We start from the raw sequence: 25,204 nt of genomic DNA, 5'->3' as shown, positions 1-25,204 counted from the left end.
TGATTGTCTAGAAGTCCTAACTGTGCATTGTAATGAGTTTAGCTTGTTTTGAGCCAAGACATTCCCCCAACTCAAACTATTCATGTCGCCTTTCTTTGATATAACCGCAGTAGGAACTATGATGACGCTATATGTTTGACCGAGATTCAAACTAATTTTAGTTGCTGTACTACAGTATACATTACTGCCATTGGGTTTAATCACTCTTGTTTTTGTTCAGCAATTATTACGCAACAAATATAATACTAATTGCAAAAAACGCTCTGATTTATTTTTTTGCACTAGTTGCTTTTAACGACAATTAGGTCCATAGAAACGTAGTTTTTTTTATTAATTATTTTTAGAAGTTGACCGCTAGTACATGCCTTCCCTCAATCTAATTCTAAGCTTTCAGTGACCGATCAATCCAGTCGTTTACGAGATCTTATTTAACATAGAAAATGCACAATAAAAGATACCTTTCCTGTAAACAAATGCAGCTTCCCTATAGAGGAGAAACAAATAATTAGCTTGTTCTTAGCGGACAAACAGCCATTAAAACACTAAGGTACATTTTTTTTTAAAAGTTTAGATCATTACATATTTAACAATCATACATATATATGTAAGTGTAATAAATCAAAAACAATTTAGAATTTAAAACGGTTTGTTAATGCTAATAATTTGATAATAAATAGAGTTAATAAACATTATGTAATTATTATATTAATAATTAAAACAGAACAATTTTATTAATAGGTAGCGAAACTTATAAATAAATTAATTAGTTAGACAACAAGGATTTTTAACATAAGATTTTATTTAATTTTTGATTTTGGAGGATTTTTATTAAAGTAATTTTGATAAGGCAGTGACCCTAATTTTTAAAAAAGGGGGGGGGGGTAAAAAGTTCAAATTTATGTGTGTGTTTTAATAGTTTTTGGGATTGATAATACATCACCATCGAGGAGGTAAATTTATTGGGAGGGGAGTAAAATCCAATATATTTTCAAATATGGAAAGTGACATTTTGATGTATAGAGTAGCTGCGCTTCTAATAATGCAGTTTTTATAACTGTAATTATTAAGTAAATATAATTAACATTAACATGCAAAAATAAACAAGGATGAAAACACCCATAAGTATTGAAGCTCGAAGCGAAGTTACTTACAATTTTGTTTAGACTTATGTTCTGCTTATTCATTTCTGACCCGCTACGGGTGTTAATGTTCGTTTGTTCTACCGTTTCAGAGCTTCGCTTTAAAGATGCTATTATCCTAGTTAAAATTACACCAGGTAAACTGTCTTTATTTCAGTGAAGCTTGTTTTTTTCTGGTTAATTTTTAGGCGAATTTAACATAAATTGATTATGAAAAATTAAATCCTATTATTCTTTTACCGTATAATTAACTAATACATTTTACCAACGATTTTTATTAGTTACATTCATAAATTTTTCCCAATCAATTGAATCATATTATTTTTATTTCAATAGGTATACATCTTTATCAATTTAACGGTTTATTTGTCGTTACTAACGATTTATATTAGTGCAGCAACTCTATAACTATGTTATACAAAATAATAATAAGATTAACTTAATTTTCTTAATTTAACAAAATAAAGATTAAAGTAAAACAAGATATCTAACAACAATCTTAAGTAACAATGCTTTTTTATCTGTAGTTTAATATTTTTGAAACAAGTGAACTGATTGAAGCTTCATATAGGTCATGGGATGGTTTTAGGCTATTCCATTTTAATTTAAGCCTTCGGATGGTTTTGGGCTATTTACCACTAGTATTTACCTAGGGGCGCAGCAACTATTTCTATTATTGAAGAAGTAAGGTTTGTTTTTTCTGTAGCTTAAGATTTTTTATAAAAGTTGAACAAATTGAGTTCTTCTTTCCTAAGAATTTTCGCATAGGCCTATATATGGTTTTAGGCTAGTTTATGGCTTCATTTTAAGTCTTAGGATGGTTTTAGACTATTTCTAAAGACAAATTTCAAACGTTTTACATAATTTTGCTGTCTCAAATTTTAAATATATGTTTGCTTTTAATTTTACATGCTTTGCATGCAACTCTATAATTAAGCAAAATTATGTCTATATGTCCTTTTATATAAATAATAATAGAGTGAGTACAATTATTCAAAAATTAAACATCTTTTTATACCATTTTGTGAAAAATATGTAATTATTTTTGTCACAAAAACTATGATTAGTCGTAGAAATGACAGAAAAGGCAGTGATTTTCTCAAAAAAATTTATATCAAGCGGGCCCCAAAGAATTTTTACATAAATCAAAAATCTGTAGAAGCTAAAATGCGCAGATATGAGAGGGAGGATGGGGGAGAGAAAAGGAGATAAATGAGAAAGCATAGAGTTAAGAAGGGGGGAGGTAAGAGAAAGAAAAAGAGGAAGTGGTTGGAGAGAGCTAAAATGGGGGAGGGGTGGGAGAGCTGACAGAGACACGAGCCCCGCTCCGGGCGCCTTACACAACACACACACACACACTGGCTGCCTGTACAGAAGCCTTTGCTCTTCACACACACACGCACAACACAGAAGCTACACACACACACACACACACACCTGACCACTACACCTGGTTGGGGGCAGGAAACCATAGGGTAAGCAGGGGGTGGGGGGAAACGGATATGGCCATCCCGTAGAAGGGGGAAACAAGATGTCATAATTCTGCTTCTGTAGGATGAGTTTAACACAAAGTAAAGGAGGGGGGGAGGGGGTGTAATAGGTAATTTTATGGTAAATAAAAAGGGAAAGAGAGAGGTGGGGAGAAATATAGACAAAAAGGCACTAAATCCTCCCATTTTCCCTTGTTTATCTTCCCCCAAAGTATGAATATGTGTGTGTGTGTGTGTGTGTGTGTGTGTGTGTGTGAGGCGCAAGTCTACGATACTTGTGTATGAACAAGACAGTATCTCTACATTATCTCTCTGAAAAACTTCCGGGACTCAAACCATACGCCCCCAGAAAATTGTGACTTTAAAAGAATCAGAAATTTGTGAAATAAAAAAGACTTTTTGTGATCATAATTTATAGAAAATAAACTTTATTTATATTGTGAGAGATGAAAATTGATGATACTATGTGTATGTGAAGCTTTTTAGACAAAGAAGTTTTTTAATTTAACAGGTATTTTTACATATTTTTTGGATAAGATAGAATTGTGATGGCTATTTTTACATAAGCTTTTTATAAGATCCTTAAATGTTATTCTAAATAGGCTTTCAAATAAGTTTAATGCTTTCCTTACATTTTACATATTTCTCTGAACATATGAAACCTTTATGAAAACTACTTTGCCTCAAAATAAATTTGCCTTGATAACTCAATAGATCATTCTTAATATGTATCATTTCTTTATTGATAATGATAATTACATACGATGTACTATAATAAAACGTTTTATTTCAATTATGATTATCTTTGAATTATATAAAATATGAGATAATTTAAGAAACCAACATACTAAAATGTCTTTTTAATTAAGATTTAAAGTTTATATAAAAGTTCTCTTTATTAAAAACTAATATTTTAGACCCTTTCTGCCTTTCAAATAGCCTTAAACCTGCTCAGGACCAGTACTAGGCTCTTCTGGAGATTAAGAGATCTTATTATACATATGCACAGACATATTAGACTATTTTTGTACATATGATTTATTTAAAGAGCTACAACTATGTAATAGTTAGCCCGCAGGGACGAAATAAAGTCACACATACATAATAGCTGGGAAAATAGTATGTGCTTTCTGCAGAGAAGAGAAGTCTGTACTTTTCATTAGGGGGGGGGGGGGAGGGGGTGGTAACTGTGGGAGAAATAAGCTTTCATTCATTCCCAGTTGTATTTATTTAACTATGGTTCACAAATTAAGAATCATTATTGAGACAAAATTTATCGATCTTCTGCTTAATAATGTATGATATGAATAATTTGGTATTTTTCACTGGCAGATAAGTTGGAGCATTTTTTTATCATGCACTTGAATGGTTTATAGCGACTACATTGCAGCAAAATGTGGTCATTAATGAAACATATTTGAAAAAATAATAGGTATATTACGTCGGCATAGTGTCCAACATTTATAATTACTACTAGATACCTTATTTACCCACCTTTAAGTATGTATGTAATGTATAAGTTAATGTCTAAAGCCATCGTGGTAAATTTTTTTCTCTGTTTAAAAAAAATTGCTTTAGGCTAAAGAGGGGGAGAATTCAAGGACGAATATTTGTAAGTTCTCCCATATTTGTTTTGTACGCATTTCTGTCTGTATGTATGTAACTCTTTCTTTCTTTAGCTTTTATTCTATCTTTCTGTTGCTTTCTTTCTATCTTTATTCTCTCTTTTATCTATTTATTTTACCCTTAATAATTTTACTTATTCTCTTTTTCTCTATCTAATTTTTCATCTTTTTTTGTTTTCTTTCTTTTCATCTTCTTTTCTCTTTCTCTGTCTATTTTTTCATCTCTTATGTCTTCTCTCTTTTTCTTTTTCCCTCTCCCTCTCTCTCTCTCTTTCTCTCTTTCTCTTTCTCTCCCTGTATCTACTAAATATATACTCTATTCCTTTCTACTCTTCCTTCCAATTTCTATTTTTCCACATTTTATCTATCTTTGAATTCTTACATATTTTTTACTTTAGAAACGGAGCCCACAAAGAAAATCAGAAAAATGGGGATCAAAGACAATACGGATAAAAAGGATAAAAAAGGTAATTTAACAACCTTTCCAGTATGGCTTTGAAAACGATCAATATCCACTGGATTGGAACCGGTTCTCAGCCATACTAAAAATCATATAGCATCGTATTACATCAAATTTTCGACGAATATTAAAATAAAATCTTGAAATTTATGCCGAGGGCCCAGGCTAACAAAACTGGTTTTAAATTTAAAAATTTCCATTTTAATATCTGCAGAAAGCTAATACGATGCAATAAATAACTATTTTAAGATTTTATAAAAGTTGTTATAATTGCAGCGCTACTTATAAAAAATATAATCCTTGTTTTGTAGTAAAAAGATATATGACAGCATAAAACTAGTTTATTTTTCATAAATAAAAACGTTTTTGTTTTGTTTATTTGTGTTTCATGGCATTTAAAAAATCATGGAAAAATGGATAATTAAGTATAAATATAAAAGTTCCTTCCCCGAGAAGAGTTTTTATCTATTTTTAAAGAGTATACCCCTAACACCACAATGAAATTGGCCCTTTGAAAAATATAGAACCACTCAACCCAATAATAAAACTTGAAACTTCGGGTTAATAACTATCCCTTTAACTATGAAGTTTTATAATTTAATTATAAATAAAGACTCTTTTTATATTATTTATAACATTATTGCTTTAGGGCTTTAGGATTAAAACAAAAAAGTACTTTCATAAAGAATAAATAACAAGAACAAAAACATCTATAAGTGGCAAAAAAATGAAATAAAAATAACTTTTTTTAAAGGCAAATCTTAGAACAAGACAGACTAAAGGTTAGGTAACGAAAGAGAAATAAAATAGCATGGATAATCTACAATTGTAGTCAATTACACAAATAATAATGCATCAATTAGCCAAATAATAACCCCCTCCCCCCCCCTTTTAGAAAACATTCTTATATTCAATTATTTTAACAAGTTCTCTTTTGTGATTTTTTTACCTTGATCTCCATTTTGATAAACTTGTACTTATAACGGGGGGAATTTTAATATATCACACTTTTAAGTTTAATTTTAAAGTAACAGAACACAATTCAAATGGATTAAAATCGCATGATATATGCATTTTCCCTACATAACCCCCTGTAAGGAACTAATTAGGTGGAAACTGTTTAGTTTGTCCTGTTGTATCACTTCATTATTATATAATTTATTTTCTCCTTCCTTCCGCTTTTGTCTTATAAGGACTAGGGGATATGTGCCCTGAAAATAAAAATTGATCTAAAATTAATTATTATTTATGTCGTCTAATTCTCTGTAAGTTTGCATTACATACTTTTAATTGCATGATCTTTATCTTGAAGTATTAATCGTACATGGTTCTGACTTGGAACTGTTTAAAAGCCAAGGAATTTCCTATTTTGTACGATTGTTGTCATGAAATTAATTATTATTTATGTCGTCTAATTCTCTGTAAGTTTGCATTACATACTTTTAATTGCATGATCTTTATCTTGAAGTATTAATCGTACATGGTTCTGACTTGGAACTGTTTAAAAGCCAAGGAATTTCCTATTTTGTACGATTGTTGTCATGCGCTTCAAATGGTAGTTGTGGTAGTTATCTTTATAATGGCATAGAAAAGCATTGTTTATCAGAATATATTTTCCTTTTCTGTCTTAAGTTTATAATAATGTAATATATGTAAGTTTAATAATAATTTAATGGTTGTGTCTTTCAAAGTTATAAATACAGGTTGATTATCCTATACCTGTAGACATCCATGGAATGGGGGAGGGTATAGGTGTGTTTTCCCCCCTTAAACTTTGAAATCTCTCTTTACCCCCCTCAAAATTAAAAAATACATTAGATTATCACCCTTAAACCTTTGAAACCCATAATTTTAACCCCCCCAAAAAGCGTGGACGTCCTATTTTATTATTCTTGAAAAACAAATAAATAAAAACATCTATAAATCATTGAAAAAACATGTTATAACTATGCTAGTTTAAATCAATTATATAGATTTAAATTGTCTAATATGGCTACTTTAATAAAGCAACTCTTCTCCTTATGTCCTGGTCAAAAACAGTTGCCTGGGCACGCAAGCCATAGGAGCTTCCGAAAATATAATTTTAAGGTGTCCCTCCAAAACCGCAATGACTTTTTAGTAAAATTATACAACATGAAATTTGAAATATTCCTTGGTAATTCCTATGATAACTATGATAACCTTTTTATATAGTAGTTAATAAGTTTAACAATCATCTTGTTTTTTGGCTATTGCGTCAATATGTTAAAATTTGCGTCTGTGAAGGGACACCCAAGTTCATATCCACTTCCTTTCCCCCCTTCATATTCCCACCTTTTTCCCCCTGGTTCCTTCTTCTTCATTGCCTATAGTATATAAAGACACACACCTGTCCTTTGATCAAACATTTTTATAGATTGAAAACTTTTCCTTGATTTTATAAAAAAAAGGTTTATTTATATCCTTTTAAAGTATATAATGATTTTTTGTTGACTGTATGGCATTGAATAATTGACTTATGTTATGAAGCTAGGAAAAAAAACTTATGAGGGGTTTTAATTAACTATAATCTATCTTATTTAGTATTTAATATATCTATCTAATAATTTGTCTATGATCCCAGCCAATGATATGTCCATAGATTCAAAATTTCACATCCGGACAAAACCTGTGGATTTCCTGGTATCTATCTATCTATCTATCTTTAGGATATCCATCCATCTATCTAACTATAGCTTGAGCTTCTATAAATTTTTTAAATGTCCTTTATGACAGAAAAAAAAATTCAATGGAAAAATGAATCATTGCACAAAAATGTACAAAAACTGAGTCATACTTTAATACAAAAAATATTGCAAAAATTTATTAAGTGACATTTAGTCACATAAAAATAATATTCTGTTGCTGGTATTGATGCCAAAAATATTATAATTCTTTACAGTAAATGCTTTTTTTCAACCCCATACAAAAAAATGTTTGTTTTAAACTGCTTGTATTTCTCTTTCAAGCAGTATAAATTCTTAAGCCTCCGGAAATGTCCAGTGGTTAGAAAGGAAAAGGGGTTTAATTAATTGTTGACCTCATCCTAGCCCTTTCTCACCCCTACGGGAATTAACCCCTGCCCTAACCCCCCGACAAATTTTACAACCCCCTGTTTCCAACAGATAACCCCTTATTATCATGTATGATCGGTTAATAGATAAGCAATAATTACTTCGATTGAGCTAAACCTTTTGCTTTACTTACATCAACATAAAACTATTATAATAACAATTTTATAAAATAGATTTAGTTTTTTAGCAGTAATCTAATCTAATAAATTGATATTCCGACTTTTCACTTTTCTATATTTTAAACTAAATTACGTAAAAAGTTATAAATTTTAAGTGGTGTTGTTGCTCTATAACTTGGGTATGACCGTTTGTTTGTCTGTAAATCTGCAGTCATTAGCTTCTTAATATCGTTGTATATTACTGTAATTTCAATCACAAAACAAAACTTCCTTTAAATTAACTTATATAATTAGAGATTTCTTAACAATACCTGCCAAATAATTACTATCTATTGTTATTATTCATTAATGCCGTATGTAAGTAAGTGGATATCTATAGGTATAGACACTAGATGTCTATGTAAATGAAACTCTATTCTTAAGTTATAGGAAATAATTATGGTAAAAGTATTAAGCAATAACTAATAACTAAACAAGGCATTCCACTGTTAAAATTGATGCCTCGTATTGACATATACAAGTTAGATAATAAATAATGAAATTAACTCTCAATAGCAACATTTCTTTCTTGAAAATAACGAAAGTTTCTCTGTCTTTACTGTTTGATTGTTTTCAAAATGCTTTCTTTCGGCTATTTTCCTATTTTAATGAAGGCCCAAAACATGCTTGAAAAAGGAAATCATTTTAAAAGCGTAATCGTGACAAAATTTAAGATAATCAAATAATTTGTTTATCCTAAAAAGCAACAGATTTTATCTTCTTGAATTAGCCTCCTAAGGGTAGAATGTTAGCGGCCACAGTAAAAGTGTCTGACTATGACGTCAGAAAAAATTAACAATTAGCCAATGAGAAGCCAGTATTCACAATAGTAAAATATATAGCGGCCTCTCATTGGTTAGTTGTTAATTTTTTCTGACGTCATAGTCAGACACTTTTACTGTGTTCAATGTTAGCTTATTTTGGTGGAGGTAGTTGGCTTGAATCTCGGGCATAAACGCATAATAATTTAAGACATTAAAAATACTTTATAATTAAAAATAAAAATAAGGCACTGTCTTGACATTCAAACGGATACATCACATAACATTCTCAGTAAAAACTTCATCAAATAGTTTTTTTTCGACTCTTGGCTTTTCTTTAATCTTATATTAAGAAAAATAACACCGATTTTAACAGTTTTAATGGAACGCCATGCCATTTTCCCTTGGCAATTATACTCATTTTTCTACAAATAGTCTAATTTTTTCTAATATTGGGCACAATTTTAGACCATTTAAATTTCTAAAAATGTCATTTTTATGGGGTAAAAGAAAAGGTAAAAGGCCAAAACAGAGGTGGATTCTTAAAAAAAATTTGCCCCACTAATCGCTTTGTGGGGCAAAATTGTTTTCGTGAAAAATCCACCAAAATCACATTAAAAATCTACAAAAATTAAACAAAATCATAGAATAGTTATTAACATAAGATTTTATTTAATTTTTGTAGATTTTTTATGTGATTTTGGAGAATTTTTCACAAAAACAATTTTGCCCCACTAAGCAATTAGTGGGAAAATTGTTTTTAAGAATCCACTTCAGGACAGTAAAAGATTATAATAAAACACATTTAATTTTTTCTTATGATGTAAATATTTTTTTAAAATTGTGGTAAAAATTAGTGTTGGCCATGCCGTTTATTTGAATTTTAAGAATCCACTTCAGGACAGTAAAAGATTATAATAAAACACATTTAAGTTTTTCTTATGATGTAAATATTTTTTTAAAATTGTGGTAAAAATTAGTGTTGGCCATGCCGTTTATTTGAATTTTAAACTAAATAGATCTTTCATATATCCATTAATCAGTTTATTTATCTTTTCCTAATTTCTAAATGTATTTAAGTTTCTAAAAGTAATGCTAAACATTGACATGAACTTTTTAAATCGTTTACAAATTGTCAAAACAATTTGGACAAAAAAGGGCAATAATTATCATGATTTTTCGATACGAGGCTACTCTAAAATTTGATAATGTTTGTCTGTCTGTCTCTTTATAGGTCAGCAATGCTATAGATATAACTTACTTTAATAATAATGTCATTGCTACGCTACTTATACACATAATCATTCGGGTATAGTCCCTTTCGTAACATCGCACTATATGGGGCGATTCTTCGTATTTTTCACAGTAGCTTTTCTCCTATTTCTAGTCCCTGCGGGGGGCTCTAACCCTGCGGGGCCAATTACCTAACCCTGTAGGGCAATCATCAAATCCAATATAACCTAACCTAACCTATAAAAAGCTATTTTAAAAATACGATGAATCGCCCCTTATGGGGCGATGTTACGAAAGGGACTATTCCCAATTATTATTCTTTGTTTTTACATTATATAACAGTAATTAAAATCTCAAAAAGATTTTAACATAATTCAAGGACTTAATAAATTAATGTATAAAAACTTAATTTATAAAAGTCGTCAACTCCCTCTAATAACCTACTTCCTTAATGATTTAAAGAAACCCACCCTTTTAAATATCTTAAGTACATTTGTAAAAAGATTGGGGGCGTTTTTAGACCTAATTGTCCTTATTTAAAGAATAAATAATAATCAAATATTTAATTTTGATTTATAAGTAATAAATATAAAAAATCTTTTAAATTCGAACAAAAAAATCATCTAAATTGGTAATAAATAAATATTTTAATAAACCAATTTATTAAAATTATTATGATTTAAAGCCTTAAAACAATTGTGTGTTTTTTTTATTTGAAACATAAAAGCTAACGATCCATTATATTTGTTATATTTTTTATAATTTATAGTATTTTTTAAATTTTAACACAGTAAACTTCTAAAATAGCAATTAAAAGCTAATTATTTTGCGTTTTCCTTTTTACAAATTATATTTTTTAATGATTATTTTATTTTGGATAGGTCCAGGATAGGTAGGTACATAATCACATATTAAATTGTTCTTGATTTCTAAATACATGGATAAAAATATCCACAATTAGCAAAATGAATTTAAAAAACCATGCAGGGTCTTAAACCCTTAAAATTTTTGGGATTCTTATTAACTTAACATAATCCACAAAAATGCCAATATACGACCAACCAAAATTTACTCTGATTTTGCCGTCTAAAAAGACCAAAAACAGACGGATAGACGTACGTCCAAACGTATATGGAGCGTAGCTGTGCTACTAATTATAAACAGGTGACGAAATCTCTGTTTTAGTTTGTGAAAGTTAAATTATTTGGCTCTGTAAGTCAAAACTAAAAATTAATATGTTTTCGTGTCCCCGGGTTTTTATACAAAAAAGGTAGAAAAATATTTCGAGTTTTCTCATTTATTTGTTTGAAGCAAAATATCATAAAAATGGATAAAATTTTGGGAGTATTCTTTTCATGTAAGCTTCATATATGACATTATATTATTTTAGATAGTTTTAACTGAAATTCAAAGACCTAAGTACAAAAATATAAATAAGCTTTACTCCTTATTTAACCTTTAACCTTTAAGGGCTTCTCTAACCAATACTTTATCAAACCTAACCTTTTAGCTATTAAGAAAGGGGGAGGAATATTAAGATTTGTCACCTTACCGTAAACACTGCTTGCAATAGTGAAAACCTGTAAATCTAAAATGTGAGTGACTTATTATCTGTATTATTAGCCATACAAATGGATAAAAATTCTCGCTCCGTTTGATCTTTTGGACCCGCTGCCAAAATACCTCCCCACTCCCATTAAAAATCATCATTCCCCCCTTCCCCCCCCCCCTCTTGTAATAAAACTAAGGTTAATTATGATTACTTACAACCCCCAGCCCCCCTTATTACTTAGTAATTTATCATCACAGAATGAGGGGGGGGATACTCCTTCCCCCCTACTAGGACGTTGACTTTGTTTATAACGCACGTCGTCGACGTAAATAAGCAGGTGTTAGAGATAGTTGTTCTAAATTTTCTTTTGAAGTAATTTACTAAAATAAAGTTGAAAAAAATAGAGAGAAAGAGACACTAAGAAGAGGTAGATATATTGAAAGATAAACAAATAGGAAAGATAGATGGACATAAATACAGTTATGCATTGATTATATGAAAAATATTTAGTCTATTAGATATATAGACAGACATATAGATAAATAGATAATAGATAGACTTTAAATTATAGATAAATAGAATGGCGAAGACGATCTAGATGGATGGTAACATACACAAAAAAATGTTTTTAAAATATCTATCCCTTATCCTCTGTTTATTATTATGTGGTGATCTTTTAAATATAATTGCTATTACTATAGTCCAACCAAGAGGGGGTGCAACAGGGGGTGATAATATAAAATAAAGTGATGGGGGAGTGGGATGGGAGGGAGGGTGCTTGATTTATGATTAATTTAACTGTAAAATGTAATCATTATATGTGTTTTTGATAATATATTATTTTATATATGGTGTTATACATACATAGAAACAATGGCGTGCACAGCGATTCACCAGGGGTGGGGGGGGGGAGGGGGGGTGAAGCCTTTAGTGGGTGAAAAAAGGAAAAGGCGGGCTTATTCAATTGTTGAAATTTGACATCAAGCCCCATTTTTGCACGACTTTGGTTTTGACTTTAATGTTTTTTTTTATTATATGAAAAAATGACATTGACTTACTTCCAACTCACTTGGAACATATATATGGACGTACGTCCAGAAGGATAGATACAATTTCTAACTATAAGATGCGTTATGATTTTAAATTACTATTTGTTTATGATTATTTGGATTTTTGATGACTAATGCATTTCATTTAATGTCAATTAGTAATATCAGCTTTTAAAATACAAATATTTTGTCTCCGTTTTATTCATTTCATTTCTTCATAAATAAGATTTTAAAAGGATTTTTCTCGTATTCATTGGAATCCGGTGGATAGGAACCGGTTCTCATCCATATGAAAAAACTATGTCTAGCATCGCTTTCTACGAATATAAAAATGTACAATCAGAAGATTAAAACCAGTTTTTTTAGCCAGAGCCTTCGGCACCTCGGGGCTAAAAAAACTGGTTTTAATCTTATAATTGTACATTCTATATCCGCGGAAAGCTGTTTATAATACGATGCAAGAAATATTTATTACTATTCTCTTTATGTTATTTAATATAATTTTGTTGCTATACGACTGTAGTAAATTTTATAGCACAGAATAATATTCTAAAAATAATAATAGAACAGAATAGATTGAATATAAAGTAAATGATTTTTTTCAAGGTGCAATGTAACTCTGTTTTTTTTTCATACTAGTGCTGCACCCCTAGAGGTTTAATGAGAACTTTGATAAAATAGGGGGGGGGGGGGATTTGACCGACCATTTTCAACTTAAGTTTTCAGAAGGAAATTCAAAATACAGACAGATAGACAGACATCCTATTACTTTTGTAAAAGGATAAAGAATCTGTGTCGCTGACACGCCGCCGAAGTAAAATATCCAAGGTTTGGTCAGTCGTGAGAACTTTGGGCACTGACAATTATTCGAGAAAAAAATCCTTAAGATAAAAAGTAGGATTATGCTTTAAATCTTGGATTTTCTGCCTTATTATTGAAGATAGCCAATAAACGCTTTTTAGCTTTACAGACAAGCAACACTTTAATTGCTTAACCTTTGACTTAAGGTATAACTCTCCCTAATAATGTATTGCTTATTTTTATGTACCAAGGCATTCTATCTTCTTTTACATCTCGTGTCATATGCCTAAATAAGTAGCAGAAGGAACCACTTATTTTTTATACCTCTAATTAAAAAATTGTTTTTATTTTTTAGAATAAATGTCTATGTTATTTCATGAGAAAAACATACTTCTTCACTAAAAAGTTGCTTTCTGTATAAGTTTCATTTATAAAGTAGAAATTATTGGTGTCTGTTTAGACTTGTATATAGCAAGAAAAATTATTATTTATTGTTGTGAGAATCTTTCTTTGCTTTGTTCTTTATATAGGTTGGGTTACGAATAAATATAAGACTTAAATTTAAAGGGTTTTTAGTAATTTTTCCTCCAAAAGATTCTATGAAAGTAGATATAACATTTTCTTAAAATTGTTGTAATTTTTAAAACGAATTTTTAATAGTTGAAAAAATGAAGAGCAAATTTTGTTGCAAATATCTAATATTTTGTTTAATATCCAAGTCTAGAAATTTTAACATTTAGGTGTTTGGGGGGGGGGGGGTGGTGGGGGGTTAGTAACCCCACCATTGAAACTAATTTATAAATATTTGAGGGTCTGTCGTTTAGTTTAAGAATGCATAACTACCAGGTTAGGTAAAATATTATGGGGTTTCCCCCTCTTACAGCAAACCAAACGCCTTTGTCAATTTCATTAGAAAAACGACTTGTCTATAATATGAATTTGATATTAATTCTGTAAATTTCTTAGTCTAGCCTTACAAAGATATAAGACTTAGCTCTAACTTCTTACCCTACAAAAAATGTTGAATTGAAAAAAAAAGAAAAATGCGGTTACATTGATGAAACACCTAAAATCATTAAGTGGCCAAAACATTCATTTTTCCCATTTTTAGCATAATCGTTTCAATGTACTCTTTTATTGCCAACAATTTCCTTAACTTTTTCTTAATGTGTTTATATATGTTTTCTTTTGTGCTTTTTTTTGCATTTTTATTGTTTTACAGCTTTTACCACCCTTTAATAAAGTTTAAATAAACATTTAATTGAAGAAATTTATATTACATTTTTCTAATTTAAATTTTTATTTTAGGAAACAATGGGGTGAACCAACTTGGCGGCATGTTTGTGAACGGCCGACCTCTGCCTGACGTTGTCCGTCAGCGTATTGTTGAGCTGGCCCACCAGGGAGTCAGACCTTGTGATATCAGTAGACAGCTCAGAGTTTCACATGGCTGTGTCTCCAAAATTTTATCCAGGTATAACAAAAAGATTCGAGGATTTTTAAAATATGATTTTGTGGATTTTTGCAAAATAAATATTATCATTACATTATGTTTAACATAATTATAATTTAGATACTACGAAACAGGAAACTTCAAGGCTGGTGTGATTGGTGGAAGTAAACCCAAAGTTGCTACACCCCACGTGGTTGGAGCTATAGCCAAATATAAACGTGAAAATCCAACAATGTTTGCTTGGGAGATACGCGATCGGCTGGTTGCCGATGGAATTTGCCCCAAAGATGGTGTTCCCAGCGTGTCAAGCATAAATCGAATTGTACGAAACCGTACACTGTTGCGTTCTGTTGGTACGGGTGGCTCTGATGATAATTATTCCGATACTTCTGAGGATTATAAACCTGATATGAGCGGCGTGAATGGTAGTACAAGTTTATACTCACCTGGTGGTGCTAGTGTAACATACTCCACCTCCCCTTACTCTCCCCCACCTCATTCGGTACAGCAGTACACAATCCACGGCTCCAGCCCGTACTCCCCGCAAAGTTCAACGCCAACAATCTCTGAACATCACCCTAATTCTACATCGCCGGAAAATGGCGTGTACACCATCCAACACACTGGCGTGCCGCATCCTTACGACACCCCGCCGCAAACGGACGGTCACAGCAAACAGGAGACCTCCCCCCGCACACCCTCCACTCAAATGTACAGTATTAACAGCATACTCAACTACAGCGACCCAATGGGGGGCGGTGCCTCCTCGCCCCACCCCCAGCACCCCGGCACAATGACTGTACTGAAGACTGAAACAGACGAGGAGAACCAGCAGCAGCAAACAGCTGACAAAGGTGTCAACCATGGACAGGGGTATCATGACCTTGTGACAGACAAGTCAAGGTCTTCTGGAGGTGCCCCAATCATACTTTCTGGAATCTTTGATGGAATACAGGTATGACATCATACAATTTCATATTTTTTATTAGGAAGATGATGGTTCTTTCCCCATAAATAGTTATAAACCTTCCCCGAACCTCTGAAAAGGTACACTGCTAAAGTAGAACCATTTTGGTTCAGCGGTTAGCAAAAACCCTCTGGAAACACTCTCTGTCCGTCTATTTCTTTATATTTATCTACGTTTTTTATTTTGAATATAAATCTGTTTGTCTATATTTTTACCTCTATGTGTAACTTAAATCTATCTATAGTTGTTAAAACGATACCTTTTTAACAATTCATTAAAATCACTGAAATTTTTAAAAACATATTATGAATGAATATAATTTTCAGGAGGGTTTGATTAGTGTACAGCACTACAACGAATGGTACCCGAGTTCGAATCCCGAAAAATCTTCCATGTCCGAGCTTATACCTCAGTTTGTTATGGGTAAGTTATTTTTTTTCTCAAAAATATTATGTATTTTTATTTGAAAAAAAAACATTTTAGTAATATGAAAATCATAAAATGAATGTAGGATATACGTGGATATTATAACAGAGGTAAAATTGTCGTCAATTTACGTTGCCAACATAGACATCATTTGTTTAACAGTTCGTTCATCCAGTACTATGGGAGGGGATGGGTTAAAGAGTGGATGTGGGGCATTGTTATTTTATCCAACTATAAGTTTAGGTTTAAAGTAATTAAAGTACAATCCAAGTAATAATACATCCATTCTAATATTACATAATTACAATTAAAAAATGTTTTTTTCTTTTAATTTTTACAGTATAATAGCTGACTAATAAAGACTTAGATTTTACTGTAAATTTATTTTATTAAAAAACCAACATATACCTAACAAACACACAAAAACAAAATTATTTGTTTAACATAAACAAGGATGACAACATCCATAAAAGCGAAGCACTGAAACTGTAGAACAAACGGACATCAACACTTGTATAGTGTCTGAACTGAATAATCAGAATATAAAAGTATAAGATTCGAAGCAAAATTGTAAGTAAATTTGTTGAAAAACTGCTTGATACAGGATAATGTTTATGGACATACTTACATCTTTAGGACTTGATTATAGAGTTGCTTCGCTTAAAATATTGTTCTTTGTTGTCCCAGGAATCAATATACCAAAAATCAGATCAAACGGATAATTAGATCACATAAAAATTTGTTGTTAAAAAAGTAGAAAAATCAACATGTTTAAAATGGACGTACGGACATTCTGGTAATGATTATAGAGTTGCTACGCTTTCTATATCGTACCTAACTACTACAGTAATCACCATGCAAAGTTTGAAATCAATAGGACAATTCTAACATGCCTAAATTAACGAATAAAAGCTAACTATCTCGGACGGACGGACGTACGGACGGACGTACGGACGGACGTACGGACCGACCCTAATTATAGAAAAGCTTCGCTTTTAAAAAGTGTTAAATAATTGTTAAAAATTTCCACACTACACTTTTGTTCAAATTTAAATTCTTTAATTAAACATCTATCTATCTGTCTATTTTATTTGCTGGTCTGTATTCAAATCTATCTTCTTTTAAATATTTTTGTTATCTATTTATTTTCTGTCTGTTATAGCAATCTAATAGTCTATCAATAATCATTTTTAAATTGTGCAAAATATAAAAAAAAGATAGTTTAAGCTGAAACCAAACATTTATAAATCATTTTTGGATTCAGAAAAAAATGGATAGGTTAAGATTAAAAATAAATTTAACAAATAGATTTGCTTTAAAAGTTCCATTTGTTTCTTGACAGCTGCGCGTCAGCTACTTGTCAGCCGTCGGGAGAGCTACCTTTTTATAGAAAAATTCCAATCTTCTTTATACTAATTTTGTTTTTTTGCCGATTCCTTTATTTATAATATTTTGTGATGTTTTTTTGGTAGAAATTATTATATTTAGTGAAATGAAATTATTGGCTTTTATAAACACACTAGTACATTTATAATGGCAAAATTATAAAAATTATTGGATGGAAAATTATATTCTGTAAATCAAATGAAACATAGACTACTCATAGTCTATTAAGATATCTTTATTATTATGTCGTATTCAGTGATTTATTTACAATATTTTTATCCGTCGTAGCACTTGCACATCATTTTCCTTGTTTTATTTCATTATTCACTGTTTCTTGATCTTAAGGGATAAGACAAAGACCGATACATATCCAATTATGTTAAACAAAATAACCCCTTCTGTAGACAATAAAAAAGTTTGGACGCTACTAGTTTGGAACCAACCAATTAAAATTCAATAAAAGTACCCAAAGTATTTAGCCAACGATTAAGATAATGTAGTTATAAAACTCTGGGTTTCAGTGTAATTTACAGTCTAAAGCCCGCCTCTCTGACTATTTCATTTCTTCATATAATTTATCCCTCTCTCTGTCTGGTTATTGCTACCAAAATTACACAGAGGAGGTTAATTGCAAAATTTGTTTTCTTTCTATTTCTAATTCCAAAATTGCAATTTGCCAATTTTTCATTTATTTTGGTGTACACATGTTAGAATTTTTAGAAGTAAAGCTACTCTTTAACTTGAATCTGTTTATCTTTGTCGATGATATATTTTTGTTGCATGTTTGAAGTTAATTGGACAATTCTATTCTAGGACCAGAAGGAGGCCCAGAGGACCGCTACGTATCCCTTGACCTTACAAGCCTTGACCACCAAGTCACCGAGGTCATGCCCGTTAGAATCCTGGAGGTCTCGGACGCCCCTACAGACCTGAGGACTGTAATAACTCACAGCGGCGCCTACACTGAGTACTCTCATCCGAATGGCATCCCAACACCGACAATCCAATCCACAAACGGCAGCAGTCAATACCACCCGCAGCAGTATTCACATCACTCGCAGCAGCCGCGTGACTCGCGGGATCAGGATATTGACCGCATGTTGGCCGCGTCTGTCGGCCAGTCTGACCAACTAGTCTTCCAAGAACCTTATTATGGTAAGTTTAAAAATAAAAAAATGTATAGAAAAAAATTCTAAGAAATTAGGGTGGGGGGGGGGGAATAAATATAGTCATTGAGTAGATTCGTTATTAAATAATAAGTAGATTGTAGCTATTTTTTTTTATAACTTAAATGAGTCTTTGTTAGATCATAATAAATAGAGATAAATTACTAATTTAAATCAAACAGCGGTAGCATAAAAAATTGGAATTTCCCCGTATATTTCAAATATGGCAACTATAACCCCCCCTCCTTTTTTATTCCATTTTTTTATAAAAACTTTTGTGATCCCAAATATTGTATCACTAAACTATCGTTAAAATGCATTATTTTTGTGTGTGGAGTGGGGGGGGGGAGGTGGGGTAATTTAGATTCTAGAATCATAATTTCAAAAAACGTGGTTTCTAAAAATTGTCATTGTCGTAACAATTTAATTTATAATGCCATTTAATATCAATTAAATACATAGATTAGGACAAATAATATGATAAATAAGTCAAATAATAATAAACAAAGAAAAAAAACATCCAATTTTCTGATAAACCAATCAATTTTATTGTCTTCAAAAATTGTTTTAAAAAATTCTCAGAAACGTGTGCATATAACCATACAGGGAATACTTTACTTTACCTAACCTAACCTTAATATTTCAGGTTTGAGCAGCTATATGACAGGACCACAGTACCATGAACCAATACCTCAACATTCACAGTAAGAAAAAAACCGGTTTTTCAAATCCTCAAAAATAAATCTACGAAACCAGTTTTGAAAATTCTCAATTTAAAATTCAAAACCAGTCTTTAAATTCTCAAATCCAGTTTTGAAACCAGTTCTTAGAATTCACAAATCAAGTTTTTACAGAAAAATATGATATTTTTCAAATTTAACATTTTTGAAATCCAAAAAAAAATTAATTTGTTGGTGAAAAAGAATATCTTTCAATTTAAAATCAAACCAAAGTTACAAAAAATGATGGACATCATATAAAATGTAAAAATCAAAAAAAAAACATTATTAAGTTAACAAAAGACATTAATGAAATTCGCACCAAAGTTATATTTTGAAATTGAGATTTTTTCTCTCAAAAATCACTTATTAATTATTGTAAAAAATACTCTATTCTTGCCAAAGAGCAAAGAGCTAGAAATACAGCTACTGAAAACCAAAGAATATATTTTTCTTTTAGAAATCAAATTTTTGATGAAAAAAATAGAAAAGTATCCTAAATTCATGAGCTATATGTATTTTATCATTAAAATGTAATTTTTCCAAAGATATTAGTGAATATTTTTTAATAATTTTGTTATCATTTTGTAACTATATAAAAAACTCATTGTAAAAATCGAATCAGGATCGCCCTTTGCGCTCTTACACTCTTTCAAAGTAAAAATTCACGCTTATAAATACTGAAAATTATACAAACTTGATCCTTAGTGCTTCCTACTCTGTATGTAAATCCTACAGCTAAAAACCGGTTTAAAAAAAACTGTTTTATTGGCTGTAAGACAAATAGTTCTTTCTTCTCATTTCAATTTTATCAAAAACCTTTTTTTAAATTCTAAAAATATTTTTGTCAATCCATTTTTATTATTATTTAATTCTAGCCTATACTTTTTAATCAAATATTTTATTACAATTTTGTAATTAAATGATCTTTATGTAATATAAAGCCCCAGTGAATTAGAAAATTTACAGTCTAGCGCACATTATTATGATATTTTTATATAAAATAATGCATTTTTTTCCATTTCTTTTGTAGTCTGCTATTTTTTTTGCATAAAATTATTGTGTAATTTTTGGCATTTTCCTCTAGAAAGTGTTTTTAAACCCCCTTTCATTATACAAAAAGGAATATATACCATCATTTGCTCTATCTATCCATCCTATTTTTTTCTGATCTCTCATTATTCTTTGTAAATATATAAAAATGAGCTTTTTTTAAAGATAATAAAGTTTTTACTTTTTTTGGCAATTAGTTTTCCATATAAATAAAGTAGTATTTTCGAGCTTTTAAATGTAAAAAAAAAAACATTTTTCTGTAAATAAGCATTTTGTAATATTCTTAAGTTTAAAAAACGTCTTTTGAGACTTTGTAAATAATTTACCTCCCCCCCCCCCCCCCCCCACCCCAAATATGAAGAATGAAGAAAAAATTAAGATCAGGGTTAGTTTGACTTTTCTGTTCTATTTTCTCCTCCCCCCTCCCCACAAAAAAAACTGGTAAACGAGCTTTAATTTTTCCAACCAAAAAAAACAAATGAATTAATATGGTACAGTCACTTATATCGCAGCTGATGAACAACTCCCCCCCCCCCTTACGTTGTTTAAATACCCTGCGGGGCATCTCTCTAAAAAGCTCCCCTTCACCTTATTTAACCTAACCTAAAAATAACACCTTAAAAATTTAGTTTTCTTGAAATTTCAAAAAAGAACATATATTGTTTTTCGGCTAGCGATTTGGGAGATTTTACCAGTTACATTTGGTAAACGTCTTTCTTATCTATCTATCTATTCCTAATATCTAAAAAGAATGTAAAAAATAGTAATTTTGTAAAATATAATTGTATTATATTTTTATACTCATATTAAAAATGCAACGTTTTTGTAGTTTAAAATAATAAATATTATGAAAAGCTAAAATTTGTTTTCTGGTAAATATCAGCGCTGCTATAGAGCTGGGCTACATCCGTTCATACGTCTTTATAGGTATTTAACCAAAAAGTGAAATAAATATTTAAAAATATTTGGAGGCAGATGAAAAGGTCGTTAATTTTACTATATGGTCGCCCCAACAACAGCTGAAAACCACGTAAAGATTTCAAGACATTTTTTCGAGTTAGTTTCGTTATTGGTATGCCTTTTCTAAAATATTTTCTCGTATTCATTCGAATCCGGTGGATAGGAACCGGTTCTCATCCATACGAAAAAACTATGTCTAGCATCGTATTATATCCAGCTTTCTACGAATATAAAAATGTACAATCATAGGATTAAAACCAGTTTTTTTAGCCGGTGCCTTCGGCACCTCGGGGCTAAACAAAAACAGTTTTAATCTTATAATTGTACATTCTATATCCGCGGAAAGCCGTTTATAATACGATGCGAGAAATAACTATTACTTCATTAATATTAGTGTCATCCGTCTATCATAGCAGATGCATGAGTAATAGTAATGGATGTGGAATAAACGTGGATAAAACTCGTTTATTGGTCAGTTTTTTCATTCAGTAGGAAGGTAGGAGATTTGGTAAAGTGGATGGAAGTGGTGAATCGTTATTTTAGCCCGCTGCAAGTTTCACTTTATTAGAGAACATTAAAATCTGGTGTAACATTCAAGTAATAATGAGTTTAGCCAATACTCTTATAACGATTAGGTTGTTTTTTAAATTTAATGACAACATGCATAAATTCTTCTTTGGAATCACCATTTTAAAAATCAAGGAAATTACTTCAAAAATTTTTATTAGAATATCTAAAAAGTCAACAAATTTATTTAAAATTAACATAATATGCATAACTGTTTAGGGACTAAAAAAGTTTAAAATCGGTGGTATGATTCTAACATGCCTAAACTATCAAAAATTATTGAAAAACCGACCGTAATTGTAAAAAAAGCTTGGTTTTTAAAACTACACACACAAAACAATACTACTTTAAAATACTTTTTAATCCATACACCTTTTTTCTCCCCAACATCATCAACCTCAAAAATAAAAATTAGGGGGGGGGGTGAGGTTAATATATATCCATTGTCTTATCCTTGTATCCTTTGGCTTGTGGGAAAATATCCATACATTTGGTAGACTTTCATATCTTACATAACAAGAATAATACTGTATATAATTAGCGAAGCATTAACAACAAATGATACGCAAACACAGACATACTTAACTTACATAAATATCCGCTACGAAATTTTAATGTTTTAATACTAATAAATTGGCTAAAAATCAGTCAATATTGTTTTATGCTTGAAAATGCATGAGAGTTATTCTAATCACCACAAGAAAAGTCAGAATCTCATCTCAAATAGCAGCTAAGTTTTAATCAAAACTTGAATACAAAAGGGCGGACAGACGGACATACAGAAGTTAATGTTATCTGTGTTACTTAAATATTGGTATAGGAAAGAGAGGGGTTGATTTTTAAAGTTTAAAATAGCCATGGTGTTGACATAAAACGGAAAAATATTTATTAAACAGCAAAGAGCATTTTTACATAAGTAATGACATAACTATACCGTTTTACCTTATTAATTTGTCTGATATTTACGTCGTTATTTCGGCTAACAATTGGTTCTTCTGATAGAAATCTCTATCAACATTCTAGAGCTAAAATATCATCCTTATAATAAAGTAACAGGAGGTTTGGCTGTTTGTCTGTCTGTACCGAAGGATTTTGCTAACCGCTAATTTACAGGGTAGCTTCTCATAGGTCCTGGGAAGGTATATAACTATTATGGGGGAGGGTACCACCAGCCTTGCAAGATAATCCACCCCTAAAAAAATAAGATATTTAAGTGACTTTTTAAAATTTCACTTATCATGACTTTATATCTGATATATATTTAGCTATTGCAAAGATTGGCATACTGTGTAACATTGTATGAGCACGGCATAACCCTGCCCTTCAAAATTTAGCCCTCAGGAAGGAAGTTAAGATTATGTGACCAAATCAAAAACAAATTAAGCTATCATTTTTTAGGGTTTTTTTGGAAGTGAAGCTAACTTACAAGTAACCTGTGTTCGTCTGACGGCCAGTCTATCTAGTCTATCTAGTATCGCCACATGACAGTCGAATAATAATATAAACGCCTACTAAACCAAGTTTTTATTTTATTTGCGGATTTACTTATTAGTCCCATGGGCTGTCGGTTGGTCTGTGACACTCACGTCACAATCCCTGGGGATGGGTTTTCCTGTTTTGAATAATTAAAGTAAAGAATAGTGGGTCGGACATGAGCTATATTTAACTCTGCCTGCAGGGCGGAGACCCTGTCCCAAGTTTATATTGGGACTTTGAAATCATATTTTATCGACGGAAATATAAATGCATCCGAGTCCCTTCAAAAGAACAGAAAGCAATTTGCTAGCATACGAAAATGGTCTCCACCACTTGGACCAGGTAGTTGTCTGGATTATACATCTATACTTTTATACCTTTACATATTGTTGAATATATCGATATACCTTTTATATTACCTTTTCAATTTCTTGTTAAACATGTTGATTTTTTTACTTTTTTAACAACAAATTTTTATGTGATCTAATTATCCGATTGATCTGATTTTTGGAATACTGATTCCTGGGACAACAAAGTTTAATATCATAAGCGAAGCAACTCTATAATCAAGTCCTAAAAATGTAAGTATGTCCATAAACATTATCCTGTCTAGCAGTTTTTCAACAAATTTACTTACAATTTTGCTTTGACTCTTATACAATTATATTCTGATTATTCAGTTCTGACACTATACAAGTTATATTGTCCGTTTGTCCTACCGATTCAGAGCTTCGCTTTTATGGATGTTGTCATCCTTGTTTCAGGGTATATTTCTATCTGACTTTTATTAGTCCGGTTTTTTATATCTAATTTTAAAACAAACATTTATCTCGTGCAACTAGATTTCTGGGGTGTTGGGAGGGGGGAGGGGTATAGATTCCCACCCTTTCTTCATTCAAACTTAAATGGAAACTACTTTAGCTGTAATTATTTAGTGTTAAGAATAGGATGAGTAAAAAATTTAAAATAAAGTTGATTTTAAATCTTTTTATTAGATGTTCTTTTTTCTCTTTTGTAGGGGTGCTACTTTATGATCACGATCAGGGCATGTTTGTAAGTACGACCAACTGTCACTTAATGCTAAAGCAATGCCTACAAAGTCTACAGCTACCTCATACTCTAATCCCCAAGGGAATCTAGATAAGCAACAGCCTGCAGATAACCAACCCTTTGATTAAAGACCATTATCTTGTGTTTCTAGCAAAAAAATATTCTCTAAGTAGTCAAAAGTTTAAGCAGAGAAGCTTCCCTTTAAAGCTCATCGTATTAATCATTATCTTACTGCTTTTCCGCTCTCTCTCTCTCGCTCTTGCTCTCTCTTTTTCTCTCGCTCTCTCTCCCTATATATATATTAATCTCTCTCTTTCTCTCTCTCTCTCTCTCTCTCTCTCTCTATCTATCTATCTATCTCTCTCTATCTCTCTCTTTCTTTCTTTCATTCTCTCTCCCTCTTTTTTCTTTCTTTTTATCTATCTATCTAAAACACCCAATACCATATACATTTCACTGTTTTTACAAAATCTCAAAAAAACATTATTCTAGGTTTAAGGTGTGTAGAAAAGAGATTTTTTTTTGTTATGGGGGTGGGAAAATTTTCTTCTAGGGCGATTTCTCGTTGGTGGTAACATCACCAAACTTGAAAATCTTACAAACAACCAAATAGACATCCTA

General features: G+C 30.9%; 1 protein-coding gene across 1 annotated transcript; it reads left to right on the top strand.

The window, feature by feature from the left end:
• The first annotated feature begins 2,921 nt into the window (after nucleotides 1-2,921).
• On the top strand, nucleotides 2,922-21,391 carry LOC145331660 (uncharacterized). Its single transcript, XM_080176440.1, has 7 exons — nucleotides 2,922-3,140; nucleotides 4,653-4,721; nucleotides 14,669-14,834; nucleotides 14,934-15,768; nucleotides 16,107-16,203; nucleotides 18,406-18,747; nucleotides 19,405-21,391. The coding sequence occupies exons 2-7, from the start codon at nucleotides 4,682-4,684 to the stop codon at nucleotides 19,464-19,466; spliced, it is 1,542 nt and encodes a 513-aa protein (XP_080032566.1). The 5' UTR covers nucleotides 2,922-3,140; nucleotides 4,653-4,681; the 3' UTR covers nucleotides 19,467-21,391.
• The last annotated feature ends 3,813 nt before the right edge of the window (nucleotides 21,392-25,204 follow it).

This window comes from Acartia tonsa, chromosome 11 (assembly GCF_053477335.1).
Source record: "Acartia tonsa isolate MP-2025a chromosome 11, ASM5347733v1, whole genome shotgun sequence".
NCBI classification, from domain to species: Eukaryota; Metazoa; Arthropoda; class Copepoda; order Calanoida; family Acartiidae; genus Acartia; species Acartia tonsa.
Note: the sequence above shows the minus strand (reverse complement) of the source record. Positions and strands in the feature narration are given on the sequence as shown.